At 39.2% G+C, this 19,784-nt stretch overlaps 2 protein-coding genes across 3 annotated transcripts; one reads left to right on the top strand and one right to left on the bottom strand.

The window, feature by feature from the left end:
* Positions 1–2,468: 2,468 nt before the first annotated feature.
* Positions 2,469–10,578, top strand: nucb2a (nucleobindin 2a). Its single transcript, XM_079662815.1, has 13 exons — positions 2,469–2,609; positions 2,972–3,118; positions 4,018–4,125; positions 4,410–4,542; positions 4,684–4,787; positions 5,339–5,524; positions 6,716–6,806; positions 6,968–7,026; positions 7,098–7,190; positions 7,846–7,935; positions 8,066–8,236; positions 8,459–8,519; positions 8,603–10,578. The coding sequence occupies exons 1-13, from the start codon at positions 2,586–2,588 to the stop codon at positions 8,839–8,841; spliced, it is 1,506 nt and encodes a 501-aa protein (XP_079518941.1). The 5' UTR covers positions 2,469–2,585; the 3' UTR covers positions 8,842–10,578.
* Positions 10,579–11,077: 499 nt separating this feature from the next.
* caprin1a (cell cycle associated protein 1a) lies at positions 11,078–19,259 on the bottom strand. 2 transcript variants are annotated; one of them, XM_079662813.1, is made up of 17 exons: positions 19,107–19,259; positions 16,818–16,952; positions 16,174–16,236; positions 15,864–15,950; positions 15,181–15,422; positions 14,905–14,987; positions 14,505–14,660; positions 14,363–14,418; positions 14,146–14,229; positions 13,901–14,062; positions 13,664–13,772; positions 13,465–13,526; positions 12,986–13,117; positions 12,532–12,691; positions 12,071–12,256; positions 11,853–11,959; positions 11,078–11,640 (listed from the first exon to the last, which is right to left on the bottom strand). In XM_079662813.1, exons 2-17 carry the CDS (start codon positions 16,950–16,952, stop codon positions 11,554–11,556), a joined length of 1,911 nt encoding a protein of 636 aa, XP_079518939.1. In that variant the 5' UTR covers positions 19,107–19,259; the 3' UTR covers positions 11,078–11,553. The 2 variants fall into 2 exon arrangements, with proteins under 2 accessions (XP_079518939.1, XP_079518940.1); XM_079662814.1 differs by lacking the exon at positions 12,986–13,117.
* Positions 19,260–19,784: the final 525 nt, after the last annotated feature.

Here is a 19,784-nt window from a genome sequence, read left to right on the forward strand (position 1 = left end):
ACTGATAATGCTGTACTTACATTTGATATAATGTGGTGCTCACTTAACCAGTTTTGTATTTTTCAACCGGTCAGCAAAATTAGGTATAGGGTTTCTGGAACATTAAACATACTGCAGTGTAATCATTCGGTATCCCCCCTCAATTGCGGTTATTTGACCTTGCCATGATTTATCATCATCCCCTCTACAACCCCCCCTCTTTATACATACTAATTCATCCACAAATGCACACATAGTTGATGCGCAGTCCAGTGCAGCTCTGCAGCACGGTCTCTGCTGCTGCTGATTCCTGCCTCTCGGCTGCCAGAGGCTCACAATGCAGCAAGGTGACTCAATGTTATTGTCTTCTCCTTAGAGAGTCTCCTCCCGCTGAATCACAGCTTACCAAAGGTGATGAGCGGAGAATGTAATAAAGGATCTCTTTGGGTTTTTCTGATCTTCAGGTCTTGAGCACAGATAAGCTCAGGTCCTAATCTATCTGGCAGATGCCAAAATCAATAGCATGTGTGAGAAATGCGTTTTCTCAAATTATCTCTTAATCTCTGCACAGAAAGGTAGCCTATATAAATGAGTGCACAGGTGACTCAAAGTGGCTGCATTATTAACTAGACACTGTGTGGGGTCATATTTTTCAGACAGTAGTCTCCTGTTCATTATGCCCTGAGTTTAATAATTTAAGTGCTGATCTTCCCCAAATTCCTTCCACTTCTTATGATGGTAGACAATGATAAATTGCCACCCAGCTCAAACTAATACACTGACATCTACAGGGCATGGATATTATTTTTTAGTAATAAGCCAACAGCTCCAGATAAAACATTTATTCATTGTCTTGTTTGACCAGCCAAGGCTCATAAATAGTGTTTTAGAGGTTTTATTCTAGCACCCAAAGTTCCATCAGAAAGCAAATGTTTTTGAATCTCCTGTGCAATATAGTAATGGCCTTTATCTAAGATGGTCCTAGCTGTTGAAAGAAGAAAGAGGGTAATCTAAAATAAAGATTTGAACATTACATGACATGTTAGACGCTTTTATCCGAAGCGACTTACATACTCAATACTGTGGGCAATCCCCACAGGAGCAATTTGGGGTGAATTGTCTAGCCCAGGGACACAACGACATGCTGACTGCAGTGGGGTTTGCAGTGGGGTTTGAACCTGTGCTCCCCTGATCCGAATACCAACGCACTCCACTGCGCCACACGCCTCCCCGAACACAGTTTAAAGGTTTTCTAATTTATGTTTGCAATAAAACTCAATAAATGTAACAACTTCTGCAGGTGCAGGAGCATACAGGGACAAGTTGGTTTTAATTGTCCACTCATTGTTTTCCTGTGGCTCTCTTAATAGTTGACTATAGTTCAAATGCTATGTTCAAATGGCATGGACTTCCAGTTCTACATTACTGTGAACAGACAGCACAATAGCACCCTCTGTTGGATAGATGGGAGATTAACTTTGTGTTTGCATACAAGTATGTTTTTTTTATTTGGAATCAAATTGAATATACATACAATATAAACTCTAGTCTGCAAATAAATGTAATGCTGGGCTGATCAAATCCATTCATTTTTAAAGGGTAAACTGATGCACAGATAACGCTCATTTTATCAAGTGTTTTACAACTTCAGCTGTTTAATCTTTTGATTATGCACATGGATGCTAAATTGAGTTTCAAAGGTGAAAAAAACTGATTACAGATTACAACCAAGACGCAATACTAATGGATAACTGGGTCTTGGTATTTGTATATAATGCATCAAATAGAAAAATATCGACATTTTTAAGATGATTTACAATTTATTTGAGTGATTTTAAAGAGCTTTAAGAAGCAATGGTTTCGTCCGCCTGTGCAGACTTCAGAGTGCACCAAGAGGAGTGCAACCATCTATGAGTACAGCCATCACACTCCATGTAAGATCTCCACAGCGAGCAAGGCTGGGTGAGAGGTGCATCTTGACCCATTAATCACAGACTGCTGCTTAATGAGTTGATTAAAGATTTGTTTTTTAAACAAACAAAACATGTGCAATTTGGAGATAATTGTAGGATACTGGGGTGTTTATTATACAGTGGTGTGGATTTACTACTTTCTTCTAAGAAAGGTGCTATAGAAATAATCAAATGTATTATTATTTTAACATTAGGTAGTTATCTGACTCTTTCCATTGCAGTGAAATATTAGAACATTTGATGTGTACTTGATTTGATACAGATGTGTATTACACTCGGATAAAGACTTGATACATCACTAAGTGTGATGCATTCTTTTGTATAAAACTGTGCACCGAGAAAGAGCTGAAAGATCATTCAGCATCACATCACCGCATCATGTGTATGTTTACTAAATTACTGACCTTGAATATATCAGATAGTTGCTAAAAGACCCGCCCACCTGCTCCGTCGTCATGTCGCCACGTAAAACTCAATGCAACGCAACTTGCTAGACCGATTTGACTGACAGCTAAACTGACCACTGCGGTTAATGCTACCAAGCACACAACCGAACTTGCTACCTAGCTGACTAGCAGCTAGCTGCCGACACAACAACAGCTGAGAGGAAGCAACGCCAGGAAAGCAGAGCAGATGAGATCCAGGATTCATAATAAGGTATGCAAGTGACGCATATAAGTATATGGGTTCATAATTCAGGCATTGGTGTGATCAACAGTAACGTTGGCTGCGCTACTCAGACTAACAGCATACATCTATAGTTTAGGTGATTGATTCTCATTAGCCAAAATATGTCAGTGGCAGTGCTAATGCTAACACCAGCAGCTTCCTCAGGATCAGGATGTAAGTAGCTAGCCAATAATGTGCAAGTGCCTTCAATAAGTGAAATGAGGAAGCTGGCCTCAAAACGAACCTCGTTAAACCAGGGCCGTGTAGCATGTGATTTTGCATACACTGTTTAACTTAAATAGTATTGTTTTATATATAAATGGTCTGACCTGAATTTTCCTCATTTCCAGATGTGTTTGAGCCGGGCCCTTCTCACCGGCTGGGTCTTGCTGCTGGTCCAGGTGCTGTGTTTAGAGGCAGTGCCCATCAGTATGGATAAAACAAAAGTCCACGTACCAGAGAAAAAAGAACCAGAAGAGCCTCCAGCAGCTAGCGTGGTAAGACGACTCAAGATTTATACACATCACGATGCACAGCATCATTCCACTTATCCTGTGTTACAGACGTTGTTTGTATCCCTAAAATGGGTCTCCAATTGCACATTGTTAGCAATAATAGAATAGCAAACAATTATTCTGTCTATTACCATGCCCAACTTTTGATCTAGTGTTGATAATTGAATGAGTGCCCTCTACCCTAATGCTATACAATTATGTCACTGCTATCAGCTGCTTTATAGGCAGTAAACAAGAGAGAGAGCACTGGGTAATAGCACTCGGAATAATTTAAAGAGTTATGGCCGTATGTCTTGTTGCACTCACATTATATTACCCCAGTCAGATACTCCATTCAAAACTCATAATTACACAATTTAATTTCATCAGCAATACAAAAGCTCCAGATGTTGTAGCTTCATGAGCGCACAGATTGGAGTCTCTAATGTCTGCCTTAGGATACATTTTGTCCATGATAAATATGTATATACTCACTTAAAAGAGCTTAAACAAATACCATGTAGAGTCTGTCTGAGGTGAGAGTGCATACAACATCACAAATGCAACCTTTTAGTGAGGAATAAGTAAGTGGTCTAGAACTACCGAACAGCTGCAATGTATGGCAATTTGCTAAAGGCCGTTATACAGTTTATAGAAATGTATATGTAATAACCTGTCATCTCTACATAAAACATCTGGACAGAGGATCTGTTATGATGTTAAGCAGACACATATTCCCTGAAAGAAAATATTCTGTCACTCACTTACAGTCTTCAGTATAACAGATCTCTCAACTATGTGCTAATAATAAACTAAAGGTCATTATCATTGTAGTATTGCTTAGTCTGTTATCTGTGATATGCGAAATATTTTGGTGACATTTGATTTGTTACATTTGATAGGACACTGGACTCCACTATGACCGCTACCTCAGGGAAGTCATCGATTTTCTAGAGAAAGATCAGCATTTCCGGGAAAAGCTCCACAACACAGACATGGAAGACATCAAGGTATCCCGCCATTCTTTTGTTTAGTCCTTTCAGCATGGTTTGTGTTAAATTACCAATAACTTTTCTTCAGTTTTTTTTTATAACTTTGGCACCATTCTTTATGTTCAAAGTCAAGTGAAATGTATATAGCTCAATATCAGAAGTTTGTCAAAAAAAATGCAATATTACAAAATCTGTATATAACCATTTTATTGAAATATTTGATAAATCTATTTATTATATGTACTACTTCAACCCCAAGATGTAACCATCTCCATCTAACACAAATTAATTCATGTATACAGCAAGGTAAACTGGCCAAAGAGCTGGACTTTGTCAGCCATCACGTAAGAACCAAACTGGATGAGTTGAAGAGGCAGGAAGTAAACCGACTCCGAACTCTGATTAAGGCAAAGCAAGACCTTGAAGGAGGGAACGGTATGTTGTGCAACACAATGTATATTTTACTTTTATTTAAATGCTACAGCTTTGATATTAAATTACATGTAAATAAAAAGAGAATTCTATGATTTAACTATCGTTGTTTTTAATTTCTGTCATTGATTACTCCCTGAATAGACATAGCAGTGGACCACCAGGCTCTGCTGAAACAGTTTGAGTACCTGAACCACAACAACCCTCATACGTTTGAAGTGGATGACCTGGATCGGCTCATCAAATCGGTAAATCTGATGCTACTTTATGCCATAACATCTTGGAATAGGGATATGTAAACACTTACCGCTTATGATAACTGCCAATGACTTTAGTAAAGTAATTTGTCGAGTTTAGCGAACAGCACTGTCTTTATGTATCCTTACGTAAGCTCTGCAGCTATTGTCTCATGAACTGGTCTTCATATTAGCATTAATGGTCAAGAAACTTTTTTTTAAGAAAGTAGAAAAGTTTATGCCAATTCCAAGACAATTCCATTTGTCATTTGGGAATGAACAGCACCTTGAAGACAAGGGGATGTTCATTCCCAAATGACACTGAAAAGAAAACTGATCCAATGAATAAATGGAACCTGAGAGGAATATCATTAAACAGCACTATATATATATATACTGAAGGCAAGCCGCTTCAAATATAAATAAGCTTAGTTGAGTTTCTAGGTGGGCTAAAAAAAAGAAAAATGGATTCCCTAAAAACTGTTAATAAGGACATTGCATGCTATTTACTTCATTTGAAAAAAAGCGTTATTTCAAACCCAATTTCCCCCTTATGTATCAAGGCAACAAATGATCTGGAGAACTTTGACAAAGACAGACACGAGGAGTTCAAGCAGTATGAGATGACGAAAGACCACGACAGACGGGAACACCTGAAGACACTGGACGATGACGAGAGAAAGAAAGAGGAGGAGCACTATGACGAGCTGAGGAAAAAGCACGCCGACCACCCTAAAGTCAATCACCCGGTGAGTCTGTCTCAGGTGCACACACACGTGACAACACACACTTTTTTGTTTCAGCCGATTAAGGGAATCTCTTTCTTTGTTCCATTTTATGTTCTGTTTCTGAAACTGTACATGTTTTTTTAGTCCTACCATGTGGGCTATCTATTAAATGTTTAAATTAGGGCTGTCAAGTTAAAAATTAACGCCACTAATTATTTTAACGCGATTAACGCATGTGTATTTTTGTCCTCGGCCGCCCCGTAGTTTCAGAGCGCATTGAGTTTAAAATACCATCTACAAGCTGATGCTGACAGCCCCGCTCCTGCCGTCCGCTTGCGGCAGACCACACTTCCACGCTCACCGGCAGGCACCAACTGGCCATCGGGAGGAACGGAGGGTGTGTGTATGTGTGGCGCGAGCGAGAGAGAGACCTTACGTGTATTGTTGTTGTTAGCATCTGGTGCTAGCTAGCTGCGCTAACGAATATAAGGAGCTGTTTCAATGAAAACAGAGGACAGTGGGACATACTGTCTGGCTATGTCCCACTGTCTGCTGTACGAAAAGTCAGCACACTCAGCACGGATAGTGCGCGCAACATGATTACAGCGTCCAGGCAGCTCCCGTTCGAGCATATGCCTTGAGTACATAGCTCCAACGATCCATCACAGTGTCTCCACACACTCACACACACACACACTCAGCACACACACACACACACACACACACACACACACACACACACACACACACACACACACACACACACACACACACACACACACACACACACACACACACACACACACACACACACACACACACACACACACACACACACACACACACACACACACACACACACACACACACAGTATTGTATGAGAGAGGTTCCAGGTTGAATTGAGGCGGATATTTGTAATGTTCAGAGGTTGTTAGGTTTAATATTCATGAGAATATTTGTCATTGATCAAATGATAATAAACAAACTTTTGCATAAAGCATTTTTGTCCACTCAGATGTTGATAAGAGTATTAAAAACTTGAAAAGTATCCCTCTAAGGAACATTTAGAACAGATAAAAAATGTGCGATTAGTTTGCGATTTAACTATGGACAATCATGCGAGTAAATATTTTAATCGACTGACAGCCCTAGTTTAAATGTGTTGTTATTTTTCCATCTGTCATTGAAACGGATGTTTCTATGTTGTGCAGGGTAGTCAGAATCAACTGAAAGAGGTGTGGGAGGAAGCTGATGGCCTGGACCCTGAAGACTTTGACCCTAAGACCTTTTTCAACCTGCATGGTAAGACCTTAACCAACCTGCAGCTTGTAAAGAATGAAGGGATGATGTCCATTACTCTCCATCACATGTATTGTATAATAATATTAATCATGATATGTTGTGTAGCAGATGATGGTATTTTCATTCTTATATTCTTTTTTCTCAATGTTGTTATAATGCAGATAGCAATGGAGATGGCTATTTTGATGAGCAGGAGCTGGAGGCCTTGTTTACTAAAGAGGTAAAGGCCTCTAAATATATGCTATGTTTCAGTCAATGGACTTTACACTTACTGTTGGTCTTTTATTTTAGCTGGAAAAAATCTATGACCCCACCAACGAAGAGGATGATATGGTGGAGATGGAGGAAGAGAGGCTACGTATGAGAGAGCATGTTATGAATGAGGTACAGTAAGTCGCACCCAGTACATATATACACAAGATGGTTTTATGCATGTGTCACTCAAGGATTTTCTTCAAATGTGGCAGAAAAGTCCCAGCAGATCCAAGGATGAACGGATTCGATTTTGTGGGTCAAAGGTCAACAGTCAACCATGTGACCTCACATCAGTACCATCTTTGTGAATGCAATCTTTCGGGAAAGCATTACTCAAGGATGAACTGATAAGAGTTTGGTGGTCAAGGGTTTTAAACACGATATCTCAGGACTGCTTGGAGAATTATTGTTCAAATGTTGTGTTGGCCATAACTTAAACATGTATTTGCTAATTATGACAATATTACACAAATGTCCTATACAATGAAACTGAAAGTTATCCTGAAACATTAATTTCCAAACCACTTCTGTAGTAGTTACTGCAACAGTAGATGTCTCAAAGATAATATTTTACTATAAAGACACAGACTCATAGGGCAAGAACAATACAAGCGCTGCAGCTGGTAATAATAGTGATGTCACTTTGGATAGAAATAATGAAAACTCTACTGGTTGCAAAAGGCATGCAACTGCTAGGCTGTAATTTTAATTGTAATATATCCTTTTCTGTCAATAAATTAAAGCATATGTGATTCATGTTTGCTCCTGTCTTGCTTATACATAGGTGGATTCTAACAACGACAGGCTGGTCTCTTTAGACGAGTTCCTGGTTGCTACGAAGAAGAAAGAGTTCTTGGAGCCAGACAGCTGGGAGGTGAGACACGTATATTTATCATGTCGACATGATTTAAGAGTAATGTAATTTTAAAGCCATTTTGTTAATAGATGTAGGATAGGACTGTAGGAGTAGTGATTGATTGTCACGTCGACTCCGTGCTCCTCAGACTCTGGAGCAGAACCAGGCCTACACAGACGAGGAGATGCGGGAGTTTGAGGATCACCTGGTTCAGCAGGAACAGGACCTCAGCGAAAAGTCTTCCGACCTCCAGAAACAAAGAGACGACCTGGAGAAGCAGCAGGAGCAGCTGAATGCACAGAAAATAGAGCTGCAACAGGTAAGGAGTGCTGTTACATGAATGGCTAGGTTTGCTACAATATATTTGTTTAACAGTGAATGTGTCCAAATCTGATGCTATAAATATATGAAAAATCTGGTTTCAAAATCAGTGTGTCCTTTAGCTATGATTGTTTTTTATTTATGCTATTACGTTTCTGTGACCATCTACAGCACTGCTTGCACTCACCAAATATAATAAAACAATACCATTTTGTTACAGGCTGTGGAGCATATGGAACGGTTAAAATCACAAAAAATAGAACCCCCTCCCGAGGTTCACGGTGAGTTCAAACTGCACAATATTAACTTTGATCATTGTTTGATTTTACTGTCTGACATCTGTTTACCTTGTTTCTTTTTACAGTTGAGGGAAATGCTATCCCAGAGGTGCACGCAGTTGACAACCAGTTGCATCATGAACCAGAGGCCCAACAGCCCGGGCATCATTTTGAACCCCAAGACCCTCTAAATACACTTCAGGAACACCATGAACAACAACAACAACACCATCAGAACCTGGCCCAGCAAGGCCTCCCCCAGGCGCGCCACGATCTGCCCCCAGGCCACCAGGAGGCTGCACAAGGCCTACATAATGTGCCATAACAATGCTGTCAGAACTTGAACCACCACTATCAGACTATTTGAAGCACCTCCACTTCAGCGTGCAGAGGAGCAGTTCCTCCCGAGTATTAGGCCTCTTTAACCAGCATGACTCTTAGGTTTGGAGGAAACCTGAGATGAAGGAGAGCAGCACGAGGAGAGCTGAATAATACCGGTGTTTGATAATTGTGATCCTTAGATTACAAAAGATAAAATGATCAACCAAGGCTGTGCATCCTAAAATGTGCATATTTACATTTTCAAGGAGTGTTTGATTACATTAGAAATGTTTGGTAATACAATTTTACAAAAACACCATTCTGGTGAGCTTTCTTTACCTGCTGTTTGCTTTTCAAGATACAGAACCTCTGACAATGCCATGCTTCCTTCTCTACAAGCTGAGAGGTTTCAGATAACCTGTTGGATATGGGCAGTGAAGCTGTTGAGGGGAATGAGATGTAAAAAGTCATTTAAATGTACTATCGAAATACCCCAAAACATCTCTAAAAAGAGATTAGTTTACATGTGTGTCTTGGAGGGCTGCTCAATTAATCGTATTTTAATCGCGATTACGATTATGGCTTGCAACGATTACCAAAACAATGTAATCGTAATAAAACGATTATTTTTTAATTATTACTTATGGTTTTTCAGTTGAATTATACTTAAAGTTCAGGGTAATCAACTGTTAAAAACATACTGTTCACATTTTTCTCTCTAATAAATGGATGTTTTCAAAGTCAATGAATAATCGCATTTAATAATCGCAATTACAATTATTGACCCAAATAATCGAGATTATGATTTGCCATAATCGAGCAGCCCTAGTGTCTTGCGGTGAAACGTATACCACTGTACTCAAACATAGAAATGGACTGCAATAGACATTTTGATGACTTTCTATAGTGCATTAAGAGCAAAAGAATGCCTTTCCCGCCATTATCTATTGCTTCTACTGTCGCCAAACGTTCCTCATGAAACTAGACTGATACCAATACTTTTGCTACTTTCTTAATGTTGATTCTGGTTAGCTGTTTACTCAACTGACTTTGGTGTCGAAATCAGAAGTTTGTTTTTTAATAAGCATAGGCAAGGAACATCTCACATTGAACACATATTACATTTATCATTTGTTTTAATAAAGCCCTGTGGCTGCTAAAGTTGTATACTTTTACTCCAATGTGTATTATCACCATTTTTAGGATCCACATTCTGGATTCGTTTACATTTTTGCTGTAAATTTAAAGATAAAAAAAGACAAAGCGGTTCTGAGTCGGTTATCACAGAGTCTGATCTTACCACTGTTTTTTTGTCTAGTAATTTCGGTTAAAATGGTATCATGGAAACTTCTGAATTTGTTTTTAGCTCACAACATAGTGTTTGGCACTACATGTTTATTACTTTGTGTTTCACAAACTTGGCATGTCATATTTCTCTCACAAATAAGTTTGTACTTGTAGTTGGTGCGTTATCAAGGTTGCTTTGTACATGTAGTGTTGTGGTTTCTTTTTGCTGGAAGAATGGCCATGGCAACAAGTGTTGACTTATTGCCACTTTATTTGTATCCAGTGAGAAAATAGGTCCGGTGCTACTTCATCCACAATCTAGATATGGGATACAACTTTTACTCTTTGTGCGGTGTCATTTGTTTTCTGTGTGCCAAGCCTTCCTTTGAGACATTACTGCATTACTGTTTAATACTTTACATCTCAAATCTAGATAATAAACTATGACCTTTCAGTTTGTGAACAGATGAATCACTTCATGAAACTCCAGCAGTACAACTTTAAACAGTTCAGTATGGCTAACCTACACATACACTATTTAAGATGTAAGGCAATGTCACTGTTCAAATGAATAGCTTCAATATGTTGGTAGCAAAGTGTGCTTATCCCTATCTATTCTATCCATCTTAAACGACATTTGATCCTTTATACACTTGCCGGTTTATATACAGTGAAAGCTGAATAATTAAGTGAACAGGCATAGTAATTATTCACTTAGTTAAATTGTTCTAAGATTTATGAAATTAAAAAGTAATGAAATGTGCATCAGATATACACATGGTAGCTTTAATTACCTCATCACTCTGGGAGAAGACTGTCTAGTGGTACTGGAGTTAGCGATGGTCTTGCCAAAAACACCTTTATTACCAGCACAAGTGAACTGAAAACACCACATCAGACAGAATAAAAATAAACTAATTTATAACAGCAAAGCAGTTCACTTCCACAGAAGGTAATATAACACAACTTTATTGAAACAGTCTCAACCAAATCAGCGTACAAAGAGGTGACGGGGGTAAAAAAAAAAAGCTTAATGAGATTTATGAGATCGAGGAGGAAAAGTGGCTGACAGCACAGGGCAAAGAAAATCATTGTCATGGAATCAGATCGACAGTGGCAGGGTATTTTTTGCATTTATTTTGTACAAAAAATAAATTAATGAAATCTTTCAAGTTTACAGGAATATCTATTTGTTGTTTTATATCACAGACTCGCTGATAATCCTACATGTGGTGAAGTTCAGCATTTTGTGTTAGAACATGGAGAGGATCTAGACTGACCTAAGCAGGCTGACTGATAAGTAGGCCAAGAGTTAAAAAAATAAGATTACCAATGAGAAACAAAACATTGTTATAAAAGTGAACTGGGGCGAACACATTCAAAATCCTGAATGTTAAACGTGGCGCGACTTGACGGTCCTCAGGATCCTTTAGGATCTCAATGCTGTAGCATTTCCTCTAGACAAGCCTCGGGGTCCTTGGGCTGCTCCCCGCTTGTAGTTTTGCTGATATCCCTCCTTAAAAGAAACACAAATGGATATACAAGACCATTTTTAAGACAATGATGGTAATTTGTTGTCATTTGTTGAATGAAAATTGTTTGGCAAAAATACTACTGGGCAAAATGCTATCACTATCCCCGCACAAGAGCCTTTTCGTTTGAAAACTAAATGAATAACAGATGATCGGTTTTGGGACACAAACTTTAACTTAAGAAAGGGCTTCTTACCCGTTGGTAGGTGTTATTGGAATAGTCCCGAGGCGCGTTAAATTGGGTTTGACTGTAACCGGTGCTGGGAGCATTTGAGAAAGGAGCGCGGTATCCTTCATATCCCCCTGAAGACAAAAAACAGCATTTACATTCGGACTTGTGGAACCTCAAAATGTTTTGACATGAGAAGGAATCCTAAGGAAACGTGACTGTGAAACATAGTATGAAGCCTTCACCTCTAAATCCATTGGAAGATCCTCGGTATCCGTTGATCATACCACGGCCATTCCTGGGCCCCCCCCTGGGCACACCCCTGCTGTTATAAAAGGACTGTCCCGACTGTCCAAACCCTGCGCCTGGAGCGGACTCTTCATGACCTCCGGCTGAGGGCATGACCTGTTCTTGTGGCTGGAAGCCACCAACTAGACAGAAGAAAAGAAAAATATTTAACAATTCTATGACGCAATGGCGGGGGGTTAGTTATGCATTTTAAAATCACTTTCTGCATTCTGAAAGATCTACAATCATGCCGATCAAACCATGAAGGGAATTTTGTCTTGCAGTTCTGACAGACTTTATTTGTTATCTTATGGTTTGCATATACATGCTCAAAAGAAACAAAACCTCAAAGTGTGTGATCATTTTCCATCTGATTGTATAGATGACAGTAAATAATGTGCGTGTGATGATGCCTCACCTGACTGTAATGTCTCCTGTGGGACGTCCGGCTGCACCACAGCACTCTCTGACTGAACGCTGAAGCCCTGCCCATAGCCCCCAGGGAACTGACCGGGCTGCTTCAGAGGCTCTGCTTGGCCTTCAGTAGCCGGAGGAATGGGTGCATTCAGATTAAATACCTGAGGATGGAAAGAAAGGGTTTCTGTATCAAAATTGCCATTTTCATAAAACACTTGAAGGTCAAACGTTTTTTTTAGGTCTGGGAAATTAGGGGACGTGTTGAAATGTCACCTATTTAGATGGTGCACACATATTTTGCTGTTAATTCGCTGCTACAAAAAAGCCATTCACTGGCTGTACATCGATTTTGTAGAAACAAGTATGGAACCTGACAGTTTCAAACAGAATGTATTGAATAAGTCCTAACATGTTCATGGTCAGATCGTTTACTTATACCCAGATAGAAAGCGTACCGCTTGCACTGACTGGAAGGGAGCGGCGTTGACATTGATGCCTCCAGTGTGGGTGGGTTTGGAGACAGGTGGGAAAGCAGAGGACAGGGAACATGGGGAGGGGGACTGTTCAGATGACACACAGATCGAGGCCTGGGGAGGGGTCAAGGAGGGGATTCAGAAGGCAAGGAAACAAGGATTTCAGAGATCAGTGGGAAAGACGGGATGTGTGATTTATTTTTTAACTTAGAAACTCCCTTCTATCTTTTTATTATATTCAAATGATTCCAATATCTACCTGTTATAAACTAAATCATGACACGTCGGAGAGCATTACATTAACTCCTTTTAGTAGCGCTTTTATAAATACAGCCTGCATATTACAAAAAACAACCCATACCATACTCTTATCATGTTTGGAACTTTTTATTTGTTCACCCTACTACTCTTTCAGGCAAACGGATAAACAAGCGCCTCCCTCTTGCACCCACTCTACTCACTTGTGAGGTTTCCTGCGGTCCAGACACTGCACTGGTTTGAGGAAGTCTGGACTCTGAGTGGGCTGTTTGGAAGAAAATAAAAGAGGCACATTAGGGAAAAATGTTACCAACATTATGCATTTAGTACTAATATATCCACATGAAAGAACACCGCGAGGACACTACTGTAAAATCTGCACAGGTAAATGAAGTGACTCACCAGGAGGGCAGCCCATCTGCTGCATGTCAACAGTCTGCGCAGGCTTCATCGGCTGCGCAGCCACAATGGCTGGGTCCAGTGCCTGGCCGTCAAACTCCAAAATGGACTCCTAGGAAAACCAAAAGGAGTAAATGCACTGTTGGGTCATGGATCAGATATAAGGGTAGTGCAGAAGAAGACTGCAACAAAAAAACGTCCGGGCAAGACAACACATTATATGATGCTGGAAATGTTTACCTGCATGAAGTTGTACGTTCCTTGCAGTTGGGCCATGAGATCCTGCACTACCTGCTTCCTGACCACGGGGTCAGCAGTTGGGGGGGGACTGCCATGGTCCTCAGCATCGGTTGGTTCTGCAGCCAGCTGGGCAGGGGGCTGGTGCTGGAGGGAATTCACCATCTATTCAACAGAAAGACATATTAGAGTACACAGTACGTATGCATGTTTGCATTAACTATGGTGAGGCAGTAGTGTTTTATTACCTGGGCCTCCTCCGCCCACTTCTCCACTTGGTCATCGTCTGTACTACTGTACGTAGTTTCTGGAATGAACTGTCTGTTGACAAACTATAACACAAGAAAATGCAAACAATTAAGTACATTTAAAATACATGTAAAATGCAGTACAACAAAACTTTGCATAGTTGTGTTTTGGGGGATTTGTTATGCTTTAGTTATGCAACACATATCGAAATCTCACCTCTGTAGTTTCCACTGGAATTATCTCAGTGTATTTTTCGGTAGCCAATTCTGCTTCTATAAAAAAAAGTCAGGACAGTTTGAATATAATAAAAAATATAACACATATCTGCAAATGTTTAAGCTTGTATGCTGTTAGTTACCAGGTTCGGATGGCTGCTTCAAAGCATTAGAGTCATCCACCACAGTCTGCTCCTCTTGCTCCTCTTCCTCTTCGCACCTCCCATTCTGATGAGGTTGTGCTCTGTCGAAATAACCACTCAGCAGCACTTTGTCCAGAGTGTCCTTCAGTGACTTGTCTGGAACAAACAGTAAAAAGCAAAAACTAAATAACAGCTCGACATATATCACATGATTGTCTCTTTTATTCTTTGTCTCTATTTTGACCAGAGAATCAAACCAAGTTTGCATCTTGTAAAACACGTTGTAGTTTGAATAAAATCCTTAAAAATATATTTGTCTTTAATTCCTTGATTCCTGGAAACCAGTTGTTCAAGACAGGAAAAAATGGATGCTGGTCCAGGTAGCCATTAAAATACTTACATGTGGTCCCTGCCACAGCCTTGTCTCGGCCATCAAGCAGTTCAAACAAGTGTACTGAGGCCTCTTCATATTGTTCAGTCAACCTGCAAGGTACACGACAATATATATACATTGTTAGTATGCTATTGTTACAGTATGAAAATATATACCCACTGAGCAGGTAAAAAAGCAGCTATGCAGATAACTATAATTAAGACCATATTTTAAGCAGCTTCAATGATACTGCAAGGATTGCATATAACTTATGCTAACTTAAATATTAGCAGCCCTTCCTACCTGATGTCATAGTTCCTATCAGGTCCCACCAGTTTGTAAAACTCATCGAGGGATGTGAGGTCAGCGGCCGAGAGCAAAGGGGAGCCGCTGGCATCGGGCCGTTTGAGGTCCTGCCTGACGCTCTCATCCCCCAACTGGTCCAGTAAGAACTGAAGCTCCAGAACGGTCTTCAGCCGCTGCTGTTCCATCTCCTCCCGCTGCAGCTGCTCCCGCCTGGCTGTCTTCTTCACTGCCTTCTGAATCTAAAAACACACATACATTTGGGTTCAGTGGTTTTCCCAAAAAGAAAAAAAATCATAACCTGTACATTCTTGGCCATGTAGAATCTGAAATAAACGTAGTCTAAGAAGTACTGCTAATCAATGACAACCTCCAATATAACAAGCTTAATTAAGGCCTTATTTATTTGAGGAACTCTAGTCATGTTGCTATTATGATAAGCAGCTTCGAGTCTTTTCCCTGGAGTAAAGTATCAGTTTCAACCGGATGTTGTGAATGTGATATTAAAAGGATGATCTGAAAAAAAATATTTGCTTTTAAAAAAGGGACTAAGGAGAGGGACAGGGTCTACTACGTTTGTAAGCAGTAAAAGTTCAATAACACAAAGATTCAACTTTTAAAATGAAAAACAATAATAACAACAAATCAGGAAGTTATAAGAGCAATGTCAACTCATTACTCACGTCTTGTCCCAGTGCAATGAAGTTTTTCTGCAACTCTCGAGCAAATTCCAGGTTGTGGGCGATCTCTTGGTACTTCGCCAAGGCCTCCTTCAGATACATCATAAAAGAAAATACAGATTTGGGAATCATTAAAACAAAATCATTCTCAGGATACAGTAACTTGTAAAGATGCACCATTTTCCAGTCTGTTCTCATTTGACAACAAGTATCCTTTTATAATCTTTTATTTTTTTAAGGTTTTTTATTTTCATTGGATTTGCAAACTGTAAATGAACAAAGCTGTATGCAAACTGTCATGGCCTTAGCTTACCAGCTGATCCTGATTCAGTTGTTCTCCCTTACTCTTCCTTGCTTGAACGTCATCCAGTTTAGACTGTAGGAATATTGAGAAATACAAAATGTTAAAAAGAGACAGATGAAATAAATCCATATGCATAACAGAAATTGATATCTCGCACAGTTGAATGAGAGAACCGTAATTATTATTTGTTATATAATCAGAATAGACATGGTTTCTTATACACAAGTTATGGCAGAAAGAACCAGAAGAGGTACGATTATAAGCAAGAACGCTGACCGATAATTGGCAGCTGCTGTCTGCAGAAAAAAAGCTAACTCTGAATTATAAAAATGTAAAAAAGTATTTAGTAGAATATTAAGCTGAAATTAAATACATTTTCTGACTCAGCTTAGATTCATGGCTCAAGTTGCTGTTATTAATGGATTGCATTCAAAATTAACTATAAGGACCCACTGACATATCTACTCCAACCTTTTTTAACTTAAAGTAAACATCATAATCTGTGTTCTCCAAATGAGCAAGAGATAATCATTTCTGCCTGAAGATGTCAACTGCAACACATTCTCAAAAAAACACATCTCACATTCTTCTTCGAATTCAACAAGAAAAAATAATGTGATGACACATTTTCATTTCTAATGAAGTAGATCTACCTTTTTCTTTTCCATATTGCGAACCTTCTTGTCAATCACAGCAAGAATCTGTTTCATGGCTTCATTATTACTTCCATTTCCCAGGTCTGGAGAGGCAGACTGGACAGCATTGTTGCCAACCATCGCTGAAGGCATCTATTGAAAGAAAAACATGCATTCAAATATTTTACATTTTCAGTCCAGATCACAGGAGAGACTTCAGTCATTTAGAAGAAGTGTATTTTTAAGTGCATACGTTAGGGCTGAACGATTAATCGATTTTAAATCGAAATCGCGATTTTAAATGATGCTATTATCAAATCGCAAAGCCTGCAATTATTTTTAAAACATTTTTTGTTCTTCTTGTGTGTCAGTCATCTACACCAATAAGAAGTGCTGTGCTCCACATGTACCAGCCATTGTTAACCAATCGGAAGTGGCCCATGACAGAAGGTGATAGACAGATTGATCCAATCCCCTGCCAAGTATTTTTGAAAGTGCCTGCCCTTTTCCAAATGGCTTCCAATGGAGCTTTCCTAGATCTGAGTCAGGTTAGTAATGCTCTGTCACATGTTTTACATCTATTACAGGGTGAATCTTAAACTGAAGCTTGACTTTAAAGCAACCCAACGGAAGTTTCAGGTAAGTTTAGTTCTTTCACTCGTAGCTCGGGCTGTGGGGGTGCTAGAGACGGGAGCACGTTGATACGACCTTCCTAGCTGGAGATATGGCTGCATTTTACAATAAACTTCCGTTGGGTCGCTTAAAAACAAATATCGCAAATCGAATTGCAATATTTGTCAGAAAAAAATCCCAAATACATTTTCCCCCAAAATCGTGCAGCCCTAGCATATGTCATGGACTGCTCCATTCTTTATCACCAAAGACAATAGCGCCTGCACAAGTGTTTAGGAAACTAGGGGGGAGAAAACTATAGTTGTACAAAAGCATGTCTGACTCTGCAATTTCTGAAGAAGATGGGATAGCTAGGGGATTTTGAGTAGCTTTTAATTAACAAAAGCCAATTATCTTATACTGGAATGTTATCAGTTGTTTCTAAATGTGTAATCTGTTTTTTGCACTGATACAAGGTAGAATAAGATCATCTGATTTTCAGATCAACACATTTCTATGCATGTCTTTATGTGTGGTGGGAGAAGCTATGATAATATTGACTCACAAAGCCTTCTCTGTCAATACTAAGAAACATGTGCCTTTTACAGCTTACATTTACTTTTTGGAAAACATGATCACTAAAACTGCATTACAGGGCTATCCAGGTCAACTGCCACCTTTTACTGGTGCTCAAAGAAGCTGTATAGTGAATTGTAGCTGTTGGATTTACTCCAGGTGTAACAAAAGTCTTATTTAAGTGTTGATTATATTTCACATCATAATCCTAAATCTGGACAGTAACCAAAGGTTAAAGGTCAAATGGATGTAGTGGAGTAAAAGTCAACGATTTAACTCTACATTTGCAGTGGGGTAGAAGTAGAAGGTAGTTAAAAATGGAAATACTCAAGAAAAAGTACTAGCATCTCAAATGTGTTCAATGGTTATAATCAGCACAGTGACGCCTGACTAAAACCCACAACACTGGGCCAGGAGAAGTGATACTGATCTGATCCAGCAATTCACCCCGTCTTTGGTTTGGGTTAAGGAACGAATAAAACCGAATATACCCCCCAAAGGCATCACTTTACTAGTAGTTATATGGTTAGTTGGAAATAGATAGTTATTTGAAAATACGCTGAACTGAATGAGTAGTTAGACAGAGGAGGTTAACAGAAATTAAAATGTCGGCCTTCTATTCAAAGTTAAAAACCACAGCTCCCTTGGAAACACCGGCTATCGTTATAAACGTATGCTATCAATACGTAACCAACACTAAGTCATGCAATTTTAGTTAACGTTGAAAACGTTGGCCTCGTAGTCAATCTAGCATTTCACTGGTGTAAGATGAAGTTTAGCTAGCTACCGTTACATCAAATGTAACAAGCAAACACTGGTCCTAATCTCCTTGTCCCATTGTTAGCCGAGAAGCTAGCTGCAGCCGTTAAAAGGGCATTAGCAAGCGGATAATACCCCGAGGTAACAATATTTCAGTTAAATCATAAAAATAGTTATTGTAGTTTCGAACAAAAATAAATGCCGTCGAAATAACGTTTAAAACAGTGAAGAACAAAGAGCATTTCGAGACGCTGCGACAACTCGTTTTCTGCAATCGCCTCGACTAAAGACGATTTATTTATAAAAAAAAAAAAGTACAGGTTAAACAGCAATGTGTTGATGATGACATGAATCCCATACCTTTATACTCTTTGTCTTCAAAGAGATTTCCTGTGTCGGATTTAGCGTTAAATGTGTGAGTCTTTCACTTTCAGTGGTATTTTTCTAGAAGGATGCTCAGGCTCACGCTAGCCAATGGCTGACTAACTGCTGCTGAGCTAACGGTAGCAGCTAAAAGGACCCCTGAGCTAACCTTGAAATTGCCTGACGGTAAATTATAAATTGATTTGAATTTAATTCCTGTATTGTCATTGTACAGGTTCAAGGAAATAAAAAAAACAATCCTGTCAGTGCATATCTACATATCAACAAGCAATAAAATGATAAGATAAGATACATTGGATTCATCACAATTTGGGACATGTTTCGTCACAGCAGCATGTACACAAGTCATGCACATGAATAAGACGTTTTAAAAAAATACAAAAGTAATACAGTAAAATAAGAAAAAATAAGAAATACAACAAAGATATACATTTAAGCAGTAGAATATAAACCCAAAACAGTTAATATAAACATATCAATAATGAAGGATATCTAAATACATTTTGAATACACTATATCAATATACAAATATACAGAATTGAAGGCAGTATTATGATATAAATAGATATAAAGGAGTTATCACCCTCCTGTTGGAGCCAGACATGATGGTGCTGCACTTGATACATTATATGAATTATCCATAAGGTTCCAAGT

Source organism: Notothenia rossii (genome assembly GCF_949606895.1).
Source record: "Notothenia rossii genome assembly, chromosome: 2".
NCBI classification, from domain to species: domain Eukaryota; kingdom Metazoa; phylum Chordata; class Actinopteri; order Perciformes; family Nototheniidae; genus Notothenia; species Notothenia rossii.

What these genes read in the sequence shown, in the direction of transcription:
- caprin1a (XM_079662813.1), bottom strand. Translation starts at nt 16,952, where the DNA reads ATGCCTTCAGCGATGGTTGGCAACAATGCTGTCCAGTCTGCCTCTCCA. An exon ending in GCAATATGGAAAAGAAAAAG is followed by an intron (nt 16,237 to 16,817) that starts GTAGATCTACTT and finishes ATATTCCTACAG; the next exon opens with TCTAAACTGGATGACGTTCA. An exon ending in TCATTGCACTGGGACAAGAC is followed by an intron (nt 15,423 to 15,863) that starts GTGAGTAATGAG and finishes GTGTGTTTTTAG; the next exon opens with ATTCAGAAGGCAGTGAAGAA.
- nucb2a (XM_079662815.1), top strand. Translation starts at nt 2,586, where the DNA reads ATGAGATCCAGGATTCATAATAAG. An exon ending in ACCCTAAAGTCAATCACCCG is followed by an intron (nt 5,525 to 6,715) that starts GTGAGTCTGTCT and finishes TATGTTGTGCAG; the next exon opens with GGTAGTCAGAATCAACTGAA. An exon ending in GACCTTTTTCAACCTGCATG is followed by an intron (nt 6,807 to 6,967) that starts GTAAGACCTTAA and finishes GTTATAATGCAG; the next exon opens with ATAGCAATGGAGATGGCTAT.